At 37.2% G+C, this 15125-nt stretch overlaps 1 protein-coding gene across 1 annotated transcript in view; it reads right to left on the bottom strand.

Moving 5' to 3' along the window:
• LOC128013073 (uncharacterized) overlaps window positions 1-15125 on the bottom strand; it is a 46982-nt gene that overhangs the window by 5011 nt on the left and 26846 nt on the right. The window contains 24 exon segments of the mRNA XM_052595800.1: window positions 23-278; window positions 360-496; window positions 574-697; window positions 824-1029; window positions 1119-1201; window positions 1288-1597; window positions 1708-2127; window positions 2269-2387; window positions 2489-2627; window positions 2853-2956; window positions 3365-3463; window positions 3557-3620; window positions 3706-3798; window positions 4594-4702; window positions 4785-4812; window positions 4937-5093; window positions 5173-5316; window positions 5449-5649; window positions 11658-11792; window positions 12110-12205; window positions 12307-12411; window positions 12505-12801; window positions 14466-14669; window positions 14755-15063. Coding sequence (XP_052451760.1) covers window positions 23-278; window positions 360-496; window positions 574-697; window positions 824-1029; window positions 1119-1201; window positions 1288-1597; window positions 1708-2127; window positions 2269-2387; window positions 2489-2627; window positions 2853-2956; window positions 3365-3463; window positions 3557-3620; window positions 3706-3798; window positions 4594-4702; window positions 4785-4812; window positions 4937-5093; window positions 5173-5316; window positions 5449-5649; window positions 11658-11792; window positions 12110-12205; window positions 12307-12411; window positions 12505-12801; window positions 14466-14669; window positions 14755-15063 — 3939 coding nt within the window.

Raw genomic sequence — 15125 nt, 5'->3', positions numbered from 1 at the left:
AATTAGCCCCACGTGAACTTACAGACTGCATTGCAAGCTGGAGGTCATTCTTCTCTTGGAGAAGAGAAACCATTTTTTCCTCAAGTTCCTTTTTGCGGGATTCAGATTTTGCAAAAGCCTCCTTCAGCTTGGTGAATTCTTCCTTCATGTTGGCCATTTCTTTCTCAGTTTCGGCAGATTTCAACAGAGGCTTAATCTTGAAGTACAGCTTCATCCAGGGCCAATTCTTGACACCCATGAAGGCACGTACATTCCACTGGATCACCAACAAAGAATCTCTGTAGATATGAAAAAACAATGTTCAGTCTTGCATTATATTTTGTAAGTTGGTGAAAACGTCTGAAGAGCTGAAAACTAACCTTCTTTCCACAATTTTCTGGAATTCAATTCTTGATAGAAAACCACGAGACCTAGCCTGAATTCCAGTGATAATAAGTGCAAGACGGTCATCTCGCATCTCCTCAAGTTGTCCTAGAAGTCCAGCTTTAAAAAACACCTGAACAGCAAAGAATTTTGCATCAACAATGATGAAAATTAAACAGAGGCAGTTACATTGCATTTCATTTAAAATACCTTGGTGTGTCCTAATTTGTACTGGTTGTGATCAATATCTAGAGAACCCAGAAGTTTCTCTGCACCCTTCTTGTTATCAATGAACTGTCCCTCAGGGATAGCTGCAGGATTTAGGATGCGGTACCTTCAAAAAAAGACAGCACACAAAATAAAATTTAACACACATTGTTATTGATGCAATTTGCAATAACTTGAAGTCAAACATAAAACTATTTAGCAAGACTCAAAAGTCATGCTGTTTCAAACTTACCTCTGCTTGAAATCTCCATACAGGATCCTGTTGGGGAATCCCTTTCTGCAGATTCTGATGCCCTCCAGCACACCGTTACAGCGCAGCTGGTGCATGACCAGAGGATTCTCCATCGCCCCAGGAGTCTTAGTCTCATTGGGGATGATGCAGCGCACAAAGTGAGGGTGAGTTGACCTCAAGTTGGTCATCAGCTTGTTCAAGTTCTCCTGTTGGTACACCATAGAGGATTTGAATTTACATCAAATAAATCCATTAGAGACAAAGCAGTATTACATTTTTAAATAACCTTCCATACCCTGTGGAGGGCTGACACTGTCTGGAAAGAAGAGCCCTTCTTTTTGCCACCTCCTTTGCCACCCTTACCTCCAGATTCAGCAGCTGTGAATACATTATATTTGTTGTTGTTACTATTTATACAGTGAAACTAGTGCTCATTATAATATCATACATCAGTGTTTACTTGCCTGAGTCAGCACTTGCATAATTAGCAAACAAAATACCCAACAGCTTAAGAGTTGATTTCTGGAACAACCCTACAACCGTCTCATTGAGAGGGTCCTTGTTCTTCACCAGCCAGTTTGAAATGTTGTAGTCCACAGTGCCAGCGTAGTGAACCAGGGCAAAATGCGCCTCTGGTTTACCCTTGACAATCCTGGGCTTCTGGAAGTTAGGGTTTTTGCCCAAATGGTTGTCATAAAGCTTAGCTTTGAAAGTTGTATCACTGGCTTTGGGGAACATGCACTCCTCTTCAAGGATGGACATGATACCCATGGGCTAAAATGAGTAGTAGATTGTGACAGTCAATATGACAGTTTTCTACAACAGTTAAGACTAAAAAAATAGGACTCCTCCCCCCACACACAGTATATTCATTATATACCCACCTTTTCAATTAACTCAATACAAGCCTGCAAGTCCATGCCAAAGTCAATGAACTCCCACTCAATGCCCTCCTTCTTGTATTCCTCTTGCTCCAGCACAAACATGTGGTGGTTGAAGAACTGCTGCAGCTTCTCATTAGTGAAGTTGATGCACAGCTGCTCAAAGGTGTTGAACTGCAGGGGGAATATGTTAATATTCAGATATACTCCCAATGGCAAAGTAACAAAAAACTGAAGCTATTGAATAACAGTAATCAGTAGATGTGATCTTACATCAAAGATCTCAAATCCAGCAATGTCCAGCACACCAATGAAGTACTGACGAGGCTGTTTGGTGTCCAGGGATTGGTTGATTCTCACAACCATCCAGAGAAACATCTTCTCGTACACTGACTTTGCCAGAGCACCAATAGAGTAGTACACCTGACAAGGAAATATTACATTTTCTGAATCTAACCCACTGAAACATCTACAGTTTGGTTTCACAGTGATGTGAAAGATGTGGTTTTGTTTGTATGTTGGAAAGCCTGTAATGGCATTTGAATATACTTGTCATTTATTAACCTGCTGCACATTCTGTCCCTTGGTGACCCACTCATTTCCTACTTTGACCCTCGGGTGGCACAAGCCCTTAATCAAGTCAGCTGAGTTTAGGCCCATCAGATATGCGACTTTGTCAGCATCTACATGTAAAAAAATTAAAAATACAGATCTATAACTCTATATACAACATATCTTAGTCTTGTTTGTCTTTTGTGAAGTTTAGACTCCAAGTGACTCTGACCCTCAGTCCCATCAGCCTCTGCCTGTTCCTCTCGTTGCTTCTGCTTGAACCTCATGTTCCCGTAGTGCATGACAGCACCAATCAGCTTGTAGATGCTGTTCTTCTCCTCTTGGGTGAAGCCCAACACATCAAACGCTTCCTGCAGCAAATATACAGAGAGTGTTAGAATACAGTACATGCCAAAAACTTTCTTTTTGTATTCCTTTAGAATCATTAATGCATCTTCAAGTCATTTTATTAAACTTGTATAAATGAAAAAGGAATTCAAGGACACTGTCAAAAGTTTTAGGTCGACTATTTCTTCTAAATATGCAAAATGTGGTATTTTGTAATATGGACTTTCTATGATTTATGAAACACTCACATCAGTGGCCATCAGCTCGTCACCATCATTAATAGAAGCCACTTGTGTCTCTCCTTGGGAGATGTAGGAGTAGTCATAGGGGTTGTTGGTGATGAGCAACATCTCTAAGAAGAAATGCGAACATGGATCAGAAAAAAAAAAATCTTCTAATTAGAAACAGTAATGTTTATTGATATTATGGCTGGGATGATAAATCAATGCATCGCGATTGCATTGTAATTCTCACTGGAATCGAGTCTGAGCTCACAGCCCACTGTGAACACTCTTGTAATTAACTTCAACCTTTTTGATCTTTGTGAATGATTATTTTGGATTCAAGTGGTGCATTGTGTAAGGAATTGGAAGCAAGCAGTTTCAAACATGTTTCTAAAGCATGTAGTGCCATCTGCTGTTAAAAACTAAGTTCAGAATTAATTCAAGAGAGAATACCGACCGATGCATTGGGAAAAATCTCAGAATCAATGCAGATGCATTATTTTCATAGTCCTAATAGATGTGACGGGTAATTTTACCCAGCAGTTCTGGTTTCTTCTGAGACAGGATCTGGTAGAAGATGTGGTAGTCTCTCTCAGCCTTGAGCTGATAAGTGACACGAGACTTCTCCAGCAGATCTAAATGAATTTATTAATAGACAAATATCAAAAACAGTTACACATTTTTTCATTGTGTTGTGCTTGTTGGAATGATAATAGACAAGTACTTACATGTCTCAATGTCAGCAGAAGCTAACTTTCCACTGACGCCAAAATGGATTCGGATAAATTTACCCTGTAAATATTGCAAGACTTCAATACATAACATGCTCATATCATGAAACCAATATACAATAACAACACCAATGTGAAACACTTACAAATCTGGAAGAGTTGTCATTTCTGATGGTCTTGGCATTACCAAAAGCCTCCAGAGCAGGATTACACTGGATGATTTGATCCTCCAGAGTACCCTGATAATCAAATTTTAGTATTAAAGGGGCATTAGGAGATTTTGGGAAATGCTAACTTTAGCCTGATAGCACAAAACCTTTCATTTAAGAAATGGTCAACATAACCACCCTGCTCTGCACAATTTAAATGTATCTCTTTTATCACGTGCAACGTTTGTTCTGTTCGACTATAAGTGCCCTTCGAAGTGGACTTATCACCAGATATTCCTCCATGATTGTATATCGTATATGTTCCATACGAAGAGAATTTAAGTATGCAAGACAAAAATTTAAATAGTATTTATTTACAGAGGTATATAATTACACAGTTCACACATCTCCAGTAAGTTTCGTCTGTGTGTGAATTAATATTCTGAAGTGAAGTAAACTTCAATGGATTTCCCCTGCTCAGGGAGTAGGGAGCAAAGAACACTGTGTAGGGAGCATGTCAATCAGAACACAGTTAATACACAGAGCTATCTCCTAACGAGCTGGTTATCTGAATCAGGTGTTAACTATGTTAAATTAAAATGGGGGGTATACTTACTTTTCAGTTAACAACCATATATTTTATGACTTTTTTATGTAGTCTTGTAAAAAAAAATTAAATAAAAATCCATATAGAATCTAGTAGAAAAGTGAAAGGGAAAACAAAAATGTTGTTTGTATACAAATAAATGCATGATGGTAAATCATTTTACATTAATTTGTGAGTCCGATATTTGGCTTATGCAGACATCATTAATCTGTATACTATGCCATATGGAAAGTATATTTGCCTGTCCAGTATTAGCCATTCTTTGAGAATTATTTCACCTTTTTCTCCATTGATGGATCCTTCTTGCCGGTTGTCGCTGCTGCAATGCTGGCAAAGTACTGGATGACTCTTTTAGTGTTTACAGTCTTTCCAGCACCGGATTCTCCACTTAGAATAAAAAACGCTCATTAAAATTCTCAGCACAAGAAAAGGAGAAATGTTATACTCCATCGTGATATGCATTACGTACGTGATCAGGACGGACTGGTTTTCTCTGTCTGTGAGAAGAAAACACAACAATAGACAAACAAACAACAAAAGTCAACAATTGAAATTTAACTACACATTGCATTGTAAAAAATACACATTGCATTGTTAAAACAGTACAAGTCAGATCATCACCTGACAGCATGTATTGGTAGGCGTTGTCTGAGATGGAAAAGATGTGAGGAGGAGCTTCAGTTCGTTTCTTTCCTCTGTAGGCAATGACAACTTCCTGGTTATACACCGGGAGCCACTTGTAGGGGTTCACAGTGACACAGAAGAGCCCAGAGTAGGTCTGTAAGAGATCCACAGCAAGTTTAGATCGGCTCATATGTGATGAGGTGAATGTGTGAGTGTTTTAAGACTTCACTCACGTAGATCATCCAGGCTGCGTAACGCTCTTTGAGGTTAAACAGCACGGCTGGCTCGTGCAGGAAGGTGAACATCGCCATGTCCTCAATTTTATCAAACTTTGGCGGGTTCTGAGGGTGAACATCAGCCTCCTTCACAGTTACTGTCTGTGGATAACATACAAAAGATGTTTCCCACCTTGAATCTGAAGAAAAATTGTAGGCACTCTACATTGACACCATATAAAGTAATGGAGTAAATGCAGAGTTATACAAAACAATACAGAGTTTAGACCTTACCTTCCCAAATTCAGTCTCCACAGTGACTTTGTCACCGTCTCTGCTGGTGACGGAGGCTTTGACGTACTCAACCTCAGGATCAGGAACAAAGCATTCCTTCTTCATGTCAAACGGACGAGTTTGGGCCTCCAGACGCTCCTTGTCTGACTTCCGTAGAAACGGAGCAGCAGGACCAAACTCCTCCATCAAAGCATCCCCCATCTTTCAATCAGACTGAGGCAACGATCACAAGATTCTCTGAACTTGCTTACAATTAAAAACAGCAAATGAAACATATCGAATAAACAAAGACACTATATAAGCATAAAGATATTAAGCAAGTCAGTTCAGCAATCTGATATTGCTGCATCAGTAAACAAGATTCAAAATGAAAATATTGCATAAAAATGTGATCATAAAAGGCTTCCTTACCAGACAAAATCCAATTAAGTCCTATCCTTGCAATGAACATTGTGCTGTAACGGATCTCTTTATATAGAGGCACAATGACTGTGACGTTTACTCTCTCTGTATTTGGTCCCGGTCACTCGTGTGTGTGGCTGTTTTTGGTAGCCTGAAAAAATCTGTGTCAGTCAGTCCCAGTAGTTTAGCCTGTGGTGTGTATCATGATAGATTAGAAAGGATCTAAATCACAATGGTGCTATTTTCGTCCCATATGTGTTACTTTATTTTGTGTTGTTATCTTATTTATATTTGTGTTTTTTTGTGTTAGATATCACATTATAATTAAATGTTAGATATCACACATTATAAAGTTTACAACATATTGTTTGTTTGTTATGGACAGAACATGCATCACAGATAAACCTGCTCTTTTTTAAATCAAATTGTAATCATACGAAGCCGATTCCACCAACAATTGTCTGCTGGGCATACAATGTCTCACATTATGGATAGTGCAAATATTTCTTGTCACATATACATTACATGCTTCAGCTGCGCTAGGATGCTTTTCTAGAGCTGTGTATCATTTTCTGTCCTCAAAGAGAGAAAGGCATGCACTAGGAATTTCACAGGTTTATCTTTGTGCTCAAGGATAAAGACAAGGTAACAATGCCTCACAAGCAAGATGGCTGTCACGGAACAGTAAAATTGTCAGTAGACAGCTGTGATGGCAACAATGGATATTTGCGACCTTTTGTTCTCGCCTAATGCAGAGACAGCTGCAGCTCCCTTGCTTCTTCATGTTTCAGGGCTCGTACGGTCATGAAGAACCTGGAAAATGTCATGGAATTTTAAAACGGCAATTTGGAAAAATAAATGAACCCAGAAAGTTTTGGAAAGGTCATGGAAATCTATTTTGACTTTGTCTATGACTTTCAACTGATGAATATCACAGATTTATTCAATAGCCTATAGACTGTAAGTTCGTTTTTAATGGCAAAGTGATTATATTTATCTTTGTTTCTTTATTAAGTTAATTCAGAAATAGGTTTGTAACATTCTTGTTTGTTAAATTCAGGTTTTTGTTTTTAACGTTGCCTAACGCCCAATGGCCAATGGCAGACATTGAGTTAGCCAATGTTTGGTCAATTTAGTCTTCTCAAATCATCACCACTTGAAAATAAAATCTACATACAAAATACTTTACAATGCTAGTTTAAACTTGAGCTGGATGATTTTCCATGATTTTATAGATTAATTTGAATTTATTGTTTTGCCACGATTTTATTTTTTAGAATTAAGAGTTTTTGAAAAGAGATATTACCAAATGTTAAAATTAGACGCCAAGAAGAAGGGAGTGAACTTCTTTTAACTTGGGCACATTGTTTTTAGAATGATGTTTCGTGCACGAGACACGAGTGCAACAGTCAAACACATCCATGCTTACACAGAAAAAAACAATAGAAAAGCAGTGCAATCAAATAAAAAACCTGTAAAGGACTACTACTGTAATCGATGTCTTATATTTAATGTTTGCATCATGGTGACAGGCTGAAAGTTGTTTTTAAAGAACATTTAATAAAAGTCTAATGGTTTTAAACCTTTAGTCAATTTGAATTTTTTATTACCTTGACTTTTGAGATCTTCTAAAATAATTTCGGAAAACATATTTGTATTAGGCAAGTTTCTGCAATATGTAGTTGTATTTTTTGCATCTTTTCTGCAAAGATATTTAGCTAGTGATTTGCTTAACTATTTTAATTTATGCTGCATTTGGAATATAATTTTCTTTAACTAGAGAGTAACCTGAATCATGTTGTAGTTACATTTTCAAGTTAAATAGTTAAAAATTGAAAAAATCGAGAATCAGTCAAACATTCTGAAAAAAAAACATGATTAAATTTTTTGCAAAATCGCCCGGCCCTAACCTATATAAATGTGTGCTATATTATATTATGTGTGCAGTCGTTCAAATAACAACATCTTCGTTTATGTTCATCCATTGGTTCCTGGAGTATCTTCCAACTTACGAAAGATTCCCAAAACAAAAGCACGAAAAGGAAGCAATTTGTGTGTTTAGAATAGTGATTATATTCTGAAAACATTACAGCAGTCGTGCAGGTACTATAATACAGAGGTGCTTGTTTGTTATAATTATTCCATCTTAACAGAAAGAACATGTTGAGCAGGTCAAACTAGCCTCTGTTCTAATCAGCCTTAATGTACAGCATTGATTTGTAGAGGAGCCGCGTGAGCTATCACTCAAGACCTTTTGTGAGGTTTCGCGCCTGCCTTGACCTCTCGTCTCTCAGTTATTCTGCACCCTCTCAACAAGCACCTTACTTAGTCTTAACACTTGGGCAATCTATTCTAAGCCCCTCGTCGTATACAGTGCCTCATTCCCAGCTGTCTGCTCACCCTGGTTTATCAGCACTCAGGAGTAAGAATGGAAGAAACGGTGGCACCTTATGGCTAATGAATTCTGTAATCTGAGCTTCCTTTTGTCAGGGGAATAGAATGGTCCTGCATCTGTTGGGTAGCATAGGAATATATTGTGTCTCGACTTTGTGTCTTCTAGTGCTTCATACCATGCAGCTAGTTTTGCTTCTTATAATGTTATTAAACATTAACAGCAATAATACGTGTAATTCTTAAACCATGAACTGCAGCACATTCAATAAATGCGACATTTGATGTCTAAATGAGCTAAGAGATAAGTTGTATTATAGTTTCAGTGAGATATAAAGTGGGGTTCGAAACAAGGTTATTATTGTGAACTAAAACCATAAATAAACAATAACTAACATAAAATATTAAAAATTCAACTAGTTTTCAAGACAACATGTACTGTACTATTGTACTAAAGCTACTAAAGCTTAAACTGAAATAAAACTAAATACTAAATATATAGACATTTAATATAGACAAAAACTGAAATAATTGCTAAAATAGCTAAAATTAAAGCAGAAAATGTAAAAAAAAAAAATTATAATTCAGAGGATTAATAAATACTTTGATGGTTTCTGTGATAGAAAAATAACACTGGTCTGAGATTACATTTGAAAATCAGTTTTATTTTCAACATGTAACACATTCAGTTGAAACAAAGCTAAATGTTTCAGATTGCTTCTTGGTCACTTCAGTAAATGTGCCATTGATCAGGCGACTCCTTAGTGTATATATATACATTTGGTGTTAATCTTTAGAACGTTCTCAAATCGTTTTGGATAACAGCGTCATACAGTTTTGTTTAATCACTTCAAAAACTGCTGCATAGAAATCCTGAACTTTATTCACAATTGTTATGCTGATAACACCCCTTGTATTTAAGACCAAAACACCTGAAGAATATAAACTCTTGTAGTGGTCTAATTTTTTGAAACCACTGTAGGTTTCTTAGCAGTTCAGTATAATAGATCACCGAACGAGTCCCTCTGGTGGCTGTAGCTGTACACTGTGATTGTCATGATCATCAGCACATTATCATGATAGACTGGAGCATCCATAGAACCAAGCTCATGAGTTCAGCGTGCAGCTGATATTTTAAGTATTAACCAGTATAGGTCTAAATACATTGTGCATCTGTTACATCATGTGCCCATGATGAAGCATTGACTGATAGCCCCCATATGTTTCAGAGACCTGGTTTGCATAGCGTGGTTGATGGCTGTCAGTGTCCCTCAGAGAGCTGACCGAGGGGCCATACCCTTCAAGTTGTCTTGTTTACACGGCATTGTTTCCTTTACTTTAGCCTTGAGGACAAAGATAACCTGTTAAATTCCTGTGATGGAAGGGTGGTATCATGCTTTGAGACATAGTATGTAGGACATGTCTCATCTGCAGATGTCCATTATTGGCAAGAACTCTTACTACTTAAGTTACATGACCTTGAGGGAGAACAATGCCTCTTCAATGCTGTACTTAACATATGGTTTTCCCCTTGCGCGACCTTATGGACATTTTTATCTTTTTCAGATTTGTTATATAGATAATTTTGCCAATTTGTGTCAATGCCAACTGCATACATTTTGGCACAGGTGTGTATTTCTATTGGAGATTTCACCCTCATTTCCTTTAATGAATCTATTTTACACTAGGTATAAAAAAATAGTTCCTCTTAGGACCTTGAGGATGAAAATGTCCCCATTGAAACCCATTCAAATTGTGGCCATTTAACTATAAAATTATTCAAGATTTGTTAATAGGCTTTCATTATGTTGTCAAGGCTTTACAATTTTTACTATATATATATATATAGATATAGATTTTTTTTTTGTACTAGATTGTTCCATTTTTCAAGTTTGGCATATAAAGCAATTACTCTGTTGATACCAATTTTTTTTTTTTGAGATATCAACCTCAAATTCGGAACACAACTTCTTTAGATTTTTTTCTTAGATTTTTCTTTTGATGTTTTATAAAATATGTATTTTATATAAAATTTTTTGGTTAATTTTTTTTGTTTTTACAACTTTTTTAGCTTTAATAATAATGTGTCAAACTTAAGTCTGTACTCCCAAGCTTCGAATTGTTTAGACATGGACATTTTTGTCCTCTATCAACCTGTGTGTAACTTTTTTAAAATTGACGCACAAGGGTTAACTACCTTGATCTTTTAAAAAGCTTAGGATACCTCTCATTCAACAACGTTAATGCACAAATGTGCTCCAATTAATTCAATGCTCATGTCTTTACATTCTTAAAACTTCTTTACTGCCTAAATATGTTTAACAGTACAGTATGTGCGTCAGAGGCTCAACTCATATATAGGATGTGTTAAGCTTCGCCAAGCTCTTAATATAGCACAAGTGAGAAGTGTTAAAATTTCCACTTTCTTCATCCTCTCAAGTGTTGAGTAACCCCCCCACCCCCCACCCCCTCCCTGACTCCTCCTTTATTCAACACATCTGATGCAGCCACTGCATCACCTTGAGCAACAACAGGCACTGGTCACATCCCTCCTACACATTGAGTAGATCTGTGCTGGGCAGTTCACTCTTCTCAAACCTTTTTTGGTTGTTCTTGTTTCTTTGGGACCATTGGAAAAGGTAAGTCAACTGTATAATTTATGTTATCTACAAATTTTACATTGCTTAGAACTTTTTACATGTACTCTGTGTTAAGGGCCTGATGATTTTTAATAACCTTTGAGTTAATGTTACTTCAAGTTTTGGGAGACTGACCTGCTGTTTTCATTGCGGACGTTTTTACTTTCACATTAATACTCATAACTGTGTGAAACGGGGTACATAACAAATCTTAACACAATGCCAATTTTTAATAGCCAGCTGATACCTGATCAAAAAGGTTTTAGCAAGTATTTAGACTATTTGAATTCACTTTTCAGTTCTGTAAAACACACATTGTTCATAACTCTTGTGATGATGCAAAAAAAAAAAAAACACAATGTGGCAGAAATTCAATTTGCACATTTCTTTATTCTATTGATCTGGAGACTAATGGATTCAAAGAGACACACCAGATTTTGAGAGAACGGAGAGCTTCATTCCTCATCATGTCCTTTCTGTTCAAAGAAGAAAAAGACAAAGATGTTAATTTGTCTCATGAAAAAATAGTTATACATTATCCATATTTCCTTGCAAAATATCATTGCTCTAACAGGTTTTTCAAAGGAGTTGCTACTAGCTCTGCTTAACAAGGGTTTTGTGAAAACATCATATCATCTTCTGTTGGAAAGTTATTGAAACATTTAACACAGTCGAATGATTGCTTTAAAATTTAGCTTGCTGTAAAGTTAACTTTCAATTATAGCATGCATAACATCTATCAAGTCATTTAACATTTGTATACTGATTCAAGCTCACCTTAGATCCAGTGTCACGGCTCTTGGCTCTCATCTTGTTGACCTGAGATTCGGCAATATCAGCCCTCTCCTCCGCCTCATCCAGCTCATGCTGAAGCTTACGGAACTTGGTCAGATTAGAATTGGCCTGCTCCTCCTGAAAAACACAATGAGGTATTTTTAAGCAATCCTTTACCAAGCAAGTTTTATTTTCATTTTATTACAATTCGAATTGATTCAACCCCAAATCAGAGAATCATGGCAATCATACTCATGCTGTATGTAAGCTTCTGAAGTAAAAGCTGAAGATGAATGTGGCTTTTAAAGAAAATTTTGTATGATATCTTCAAATTAACCAAAGTTAAATTTAGTAAACTCTTCTGACATGCCGATTTTTTTAAACATGAGCATGATTGTAATTTCTTTAGTTTTTAAAAAATGCATGCAGTTTTACTGAAATTAGTTTAAACATACCGCCTCCTCAGCAGCTCTCTTGTAGGACTTGACCTTCAGCTGGAGTTTGTCCACCAGATCCTGAAGACGTGCCAGATTCTTACGGTCTTCCTCAGTCTGCATTTATAGTCATAAGACATAAATTGACTTCCAATCAATTTGTGATGTTTTATAACATATTTGCATGAATAAAAAGACATTATTTCAGAGTAAGTGACCTGGTAGGTGAGCTCCTTGATGCGTCTCTCATATTTACGGACTCCTTTCACAGACTCGCTCGCCTTTCTCTGTTCCAGCTCCACCTCATTTTCCAGCTCTCTCACCTAAGAGATGTGCAAGATGGTTAGCTAATCAAATCAAATAAGTATTTAAATTACAAGAAAAGAAATATGTTTATATAAACATCAGCAGCTTACCCTGGCTTCCAGTTTCTGGACCTGCTTCTTGCCTCCCTTCATGGCGATCTGCTCAGCTTCATCCAGACGGTGCTGCAGGTCCTTGATGGTCTGCTCCATGTTCTTCTTCATGCGCTCCAGATGAGCGCTGGTGTCCTGCTCCTTCTTCAGCTCTTCTGCCATCATGGCAGCATCAGTGATGGCCTTCTTGGCTTTTTCCTCAGCGTTCCTGCACTCCTGCACTGCCTCCTCAACCTCAGTCTGAAGCTGAGTATTATCTCCCTCCAGCTTCTTCTTCTGATTCAGCAGGCTGGTGTTCTACACATAGACAATATTGACATTCATATAGTCTCTAGATGATATTGTGAGTGTTCTACTTGTGTGTATCTAGCAGTGTTGAGTACTCGAGACTCGGACTCGGTCTTGGACTCGGTCTCGAGACCGTATTTTAATGGTCTCGGTCTTGTCATGGACTCGTGTGCATTTTGACTCGGTATTGACTCGGACTCGAACATATTAGGAATCGGACTTATGCCCGAGTCCACTCGAGTCCCAATCAAAATATTTCATGATTATTACTGTATGTTAAAACCCTCTGGAGTCGTTTAACCCAGGAATACGCGTTATGAGTCATTTTCTCCTGATAACCCCGAAAAGAACTTAAATTACACTTTCAGTTTTAATCGTACAGATAAGAGCAATACATCAATCGTATCTGTAAAGGGTCTTTTTTTTGGATACAGACATAATAACAACAAAACTTTGTGCACTTCTTCATTTACAAACACGTCATTAAAATGAACTGTAACTCAGTGAATACTCAACGAAAAGACATGAGAGAGATATCTATAGAAAGCTTGACATGTCTGCTTTTAAACTAAAAAGTGCCACCGAAAACAAGTATTCTGTGATAAAGTAATCCATATGAAAACAACGCGATGTCTGTTTTTCACGTCTCCCTTCACAACCCATTATATCTAATGTGACCACGCCCCCGCGCTGAACGCGCTATTCAGATTCAAACTGAAGCGCGCGGCTTGAATACGCCCACACAGAAGAAAAAGCAGAGACTGTTCTTAATGTTCTTTTATTTTACTGTTTGCTTCGCGATGAGAGGAATAAGACATAATTCACCCCGAAAAGATGTGATGTGGTTGAGGATTTGAGATTTGGATTTCCTCCGAAAAAAAAGAATGAAGCACTTTATTCAGCAGAGATCATAAACATGAGTAAGTCTCTTTTTATTTATTTATTTATTATACTTGTACTAGTTTTCAAATAACGTGTAAACATTTTACTAGTTAGACTTTTTCCAAATACTTTTTCCAAACAAAATTCCTGACTAAATGTATAATCAAGTGAAATAGTATGAAGTTTCAATAACAATACACAATACTATACCATTCAAAAGCTTGATGTAAATAATATAAATGTAACAAATAAATGTAACTGTAACAAATGTAACACAATGCTGTTCTTTCAATTTATCCCCCCTAAAAAACCCCAAAAATTATTCTCAGCTCTTTTCAACATTAATAATAATAATAATGATAATAATGATAATAATAATAATGAATGTTTTTTGTAGAAAATATATGATTTTTAAAATAATTTCTTAAGGATTGTGTGACTGGAGTAATGATGCAAAAAATAGTTTGAAAGTCAGCTTTGATTTTCCCTAATAAACTGTTTAACTGCTCCCCCAAGTGGATATTAAATTATGTTGTGAGATAATTAAATATATTCTAAATAAACTACAAACATAAAATTATATAGATTTATTTTGTCCTCACATTCTTTCTTGTAACTCCTCCCTTTCAGTGACACAAGCTGACTGAACGGCTCATTATGCAGCTCATTATGCAGCTCATTATGCGGGCCTTTGTCTTTTCAGGTGTAAATCACAATGATATTCATGGTAGTTGCACTTGAATGAGCTGGTCTCGACTACAACACTGGTATCTAGTACAGATGTGTCATACCTGAGAATGCAGGAGCTGGACTCTCTCACTGACGTCCAGCAGTTCCTGCTCAGCCAGTTTCCTTCCTCTCTCAGTCTGTTCCACCAGAGATCTCAGCTCATCCAGTTCAGCCTGCAGCAGATTGTTGCGTCTCTCCACGATGGCGATGTTCTCTTTGAGATCATCATTACCTCGCAGAGCGTCATCCAGCTGCAGTTGGGCATCCTGTAACGGACACATTTTTCATATGAATAGACTGCAGAACTTTATAAGATTTCATTTTGCTTTACAAATTGTTGGTAAAACATACCTTGAGATGTCCATGAAGACCCTTGAGTTGCTTCTGGGCTTCTGATGCCTGTCTGTTAGCCTGGCTGAGCTGAATCTCCATCTCATTGAGGTCTCCCTCCATCTTCTTCTTCAGTCTGAGAGCTTCATTCCTGCTGCGAGTCTCTGATTCCAGTGAGCTCTGCAGAGTATCAACCATTCTCTGCTGGTTCCTCTTGGACTGCTCCATCTCTTCATCTTTCTCAGCCAGCTTACGTTCAATATCAGCCTTTACTTGATTGAACTCCAGTTGAGCTCTAAGTATCTTGCCTTCTTCATGTTCAAGTGAGCCCTAAAAATCAATTAACATGGTTATCAAACACACACACAAATATATATATATATATATATATA

The sequence above is a fragment of the Carassius gibelio genome, chromosome B24 (genome assembly GCF_023724105.1).
Source record: "Carassius gibelio isolate Cgi1373 ecotype wild population from Czech Republic chromosome B24, carGib1.2-hapl.c, whole genome shotgun sequence".
NCBI lineage: Eukaryota > Metazoa > Chordata > Actinopteri > Cypriniformes > Cyprinidae > Carassius > Carassius gibelio.
This window is presented reverse-complemented; position numbering and strand designations above follow the sequence as displayed.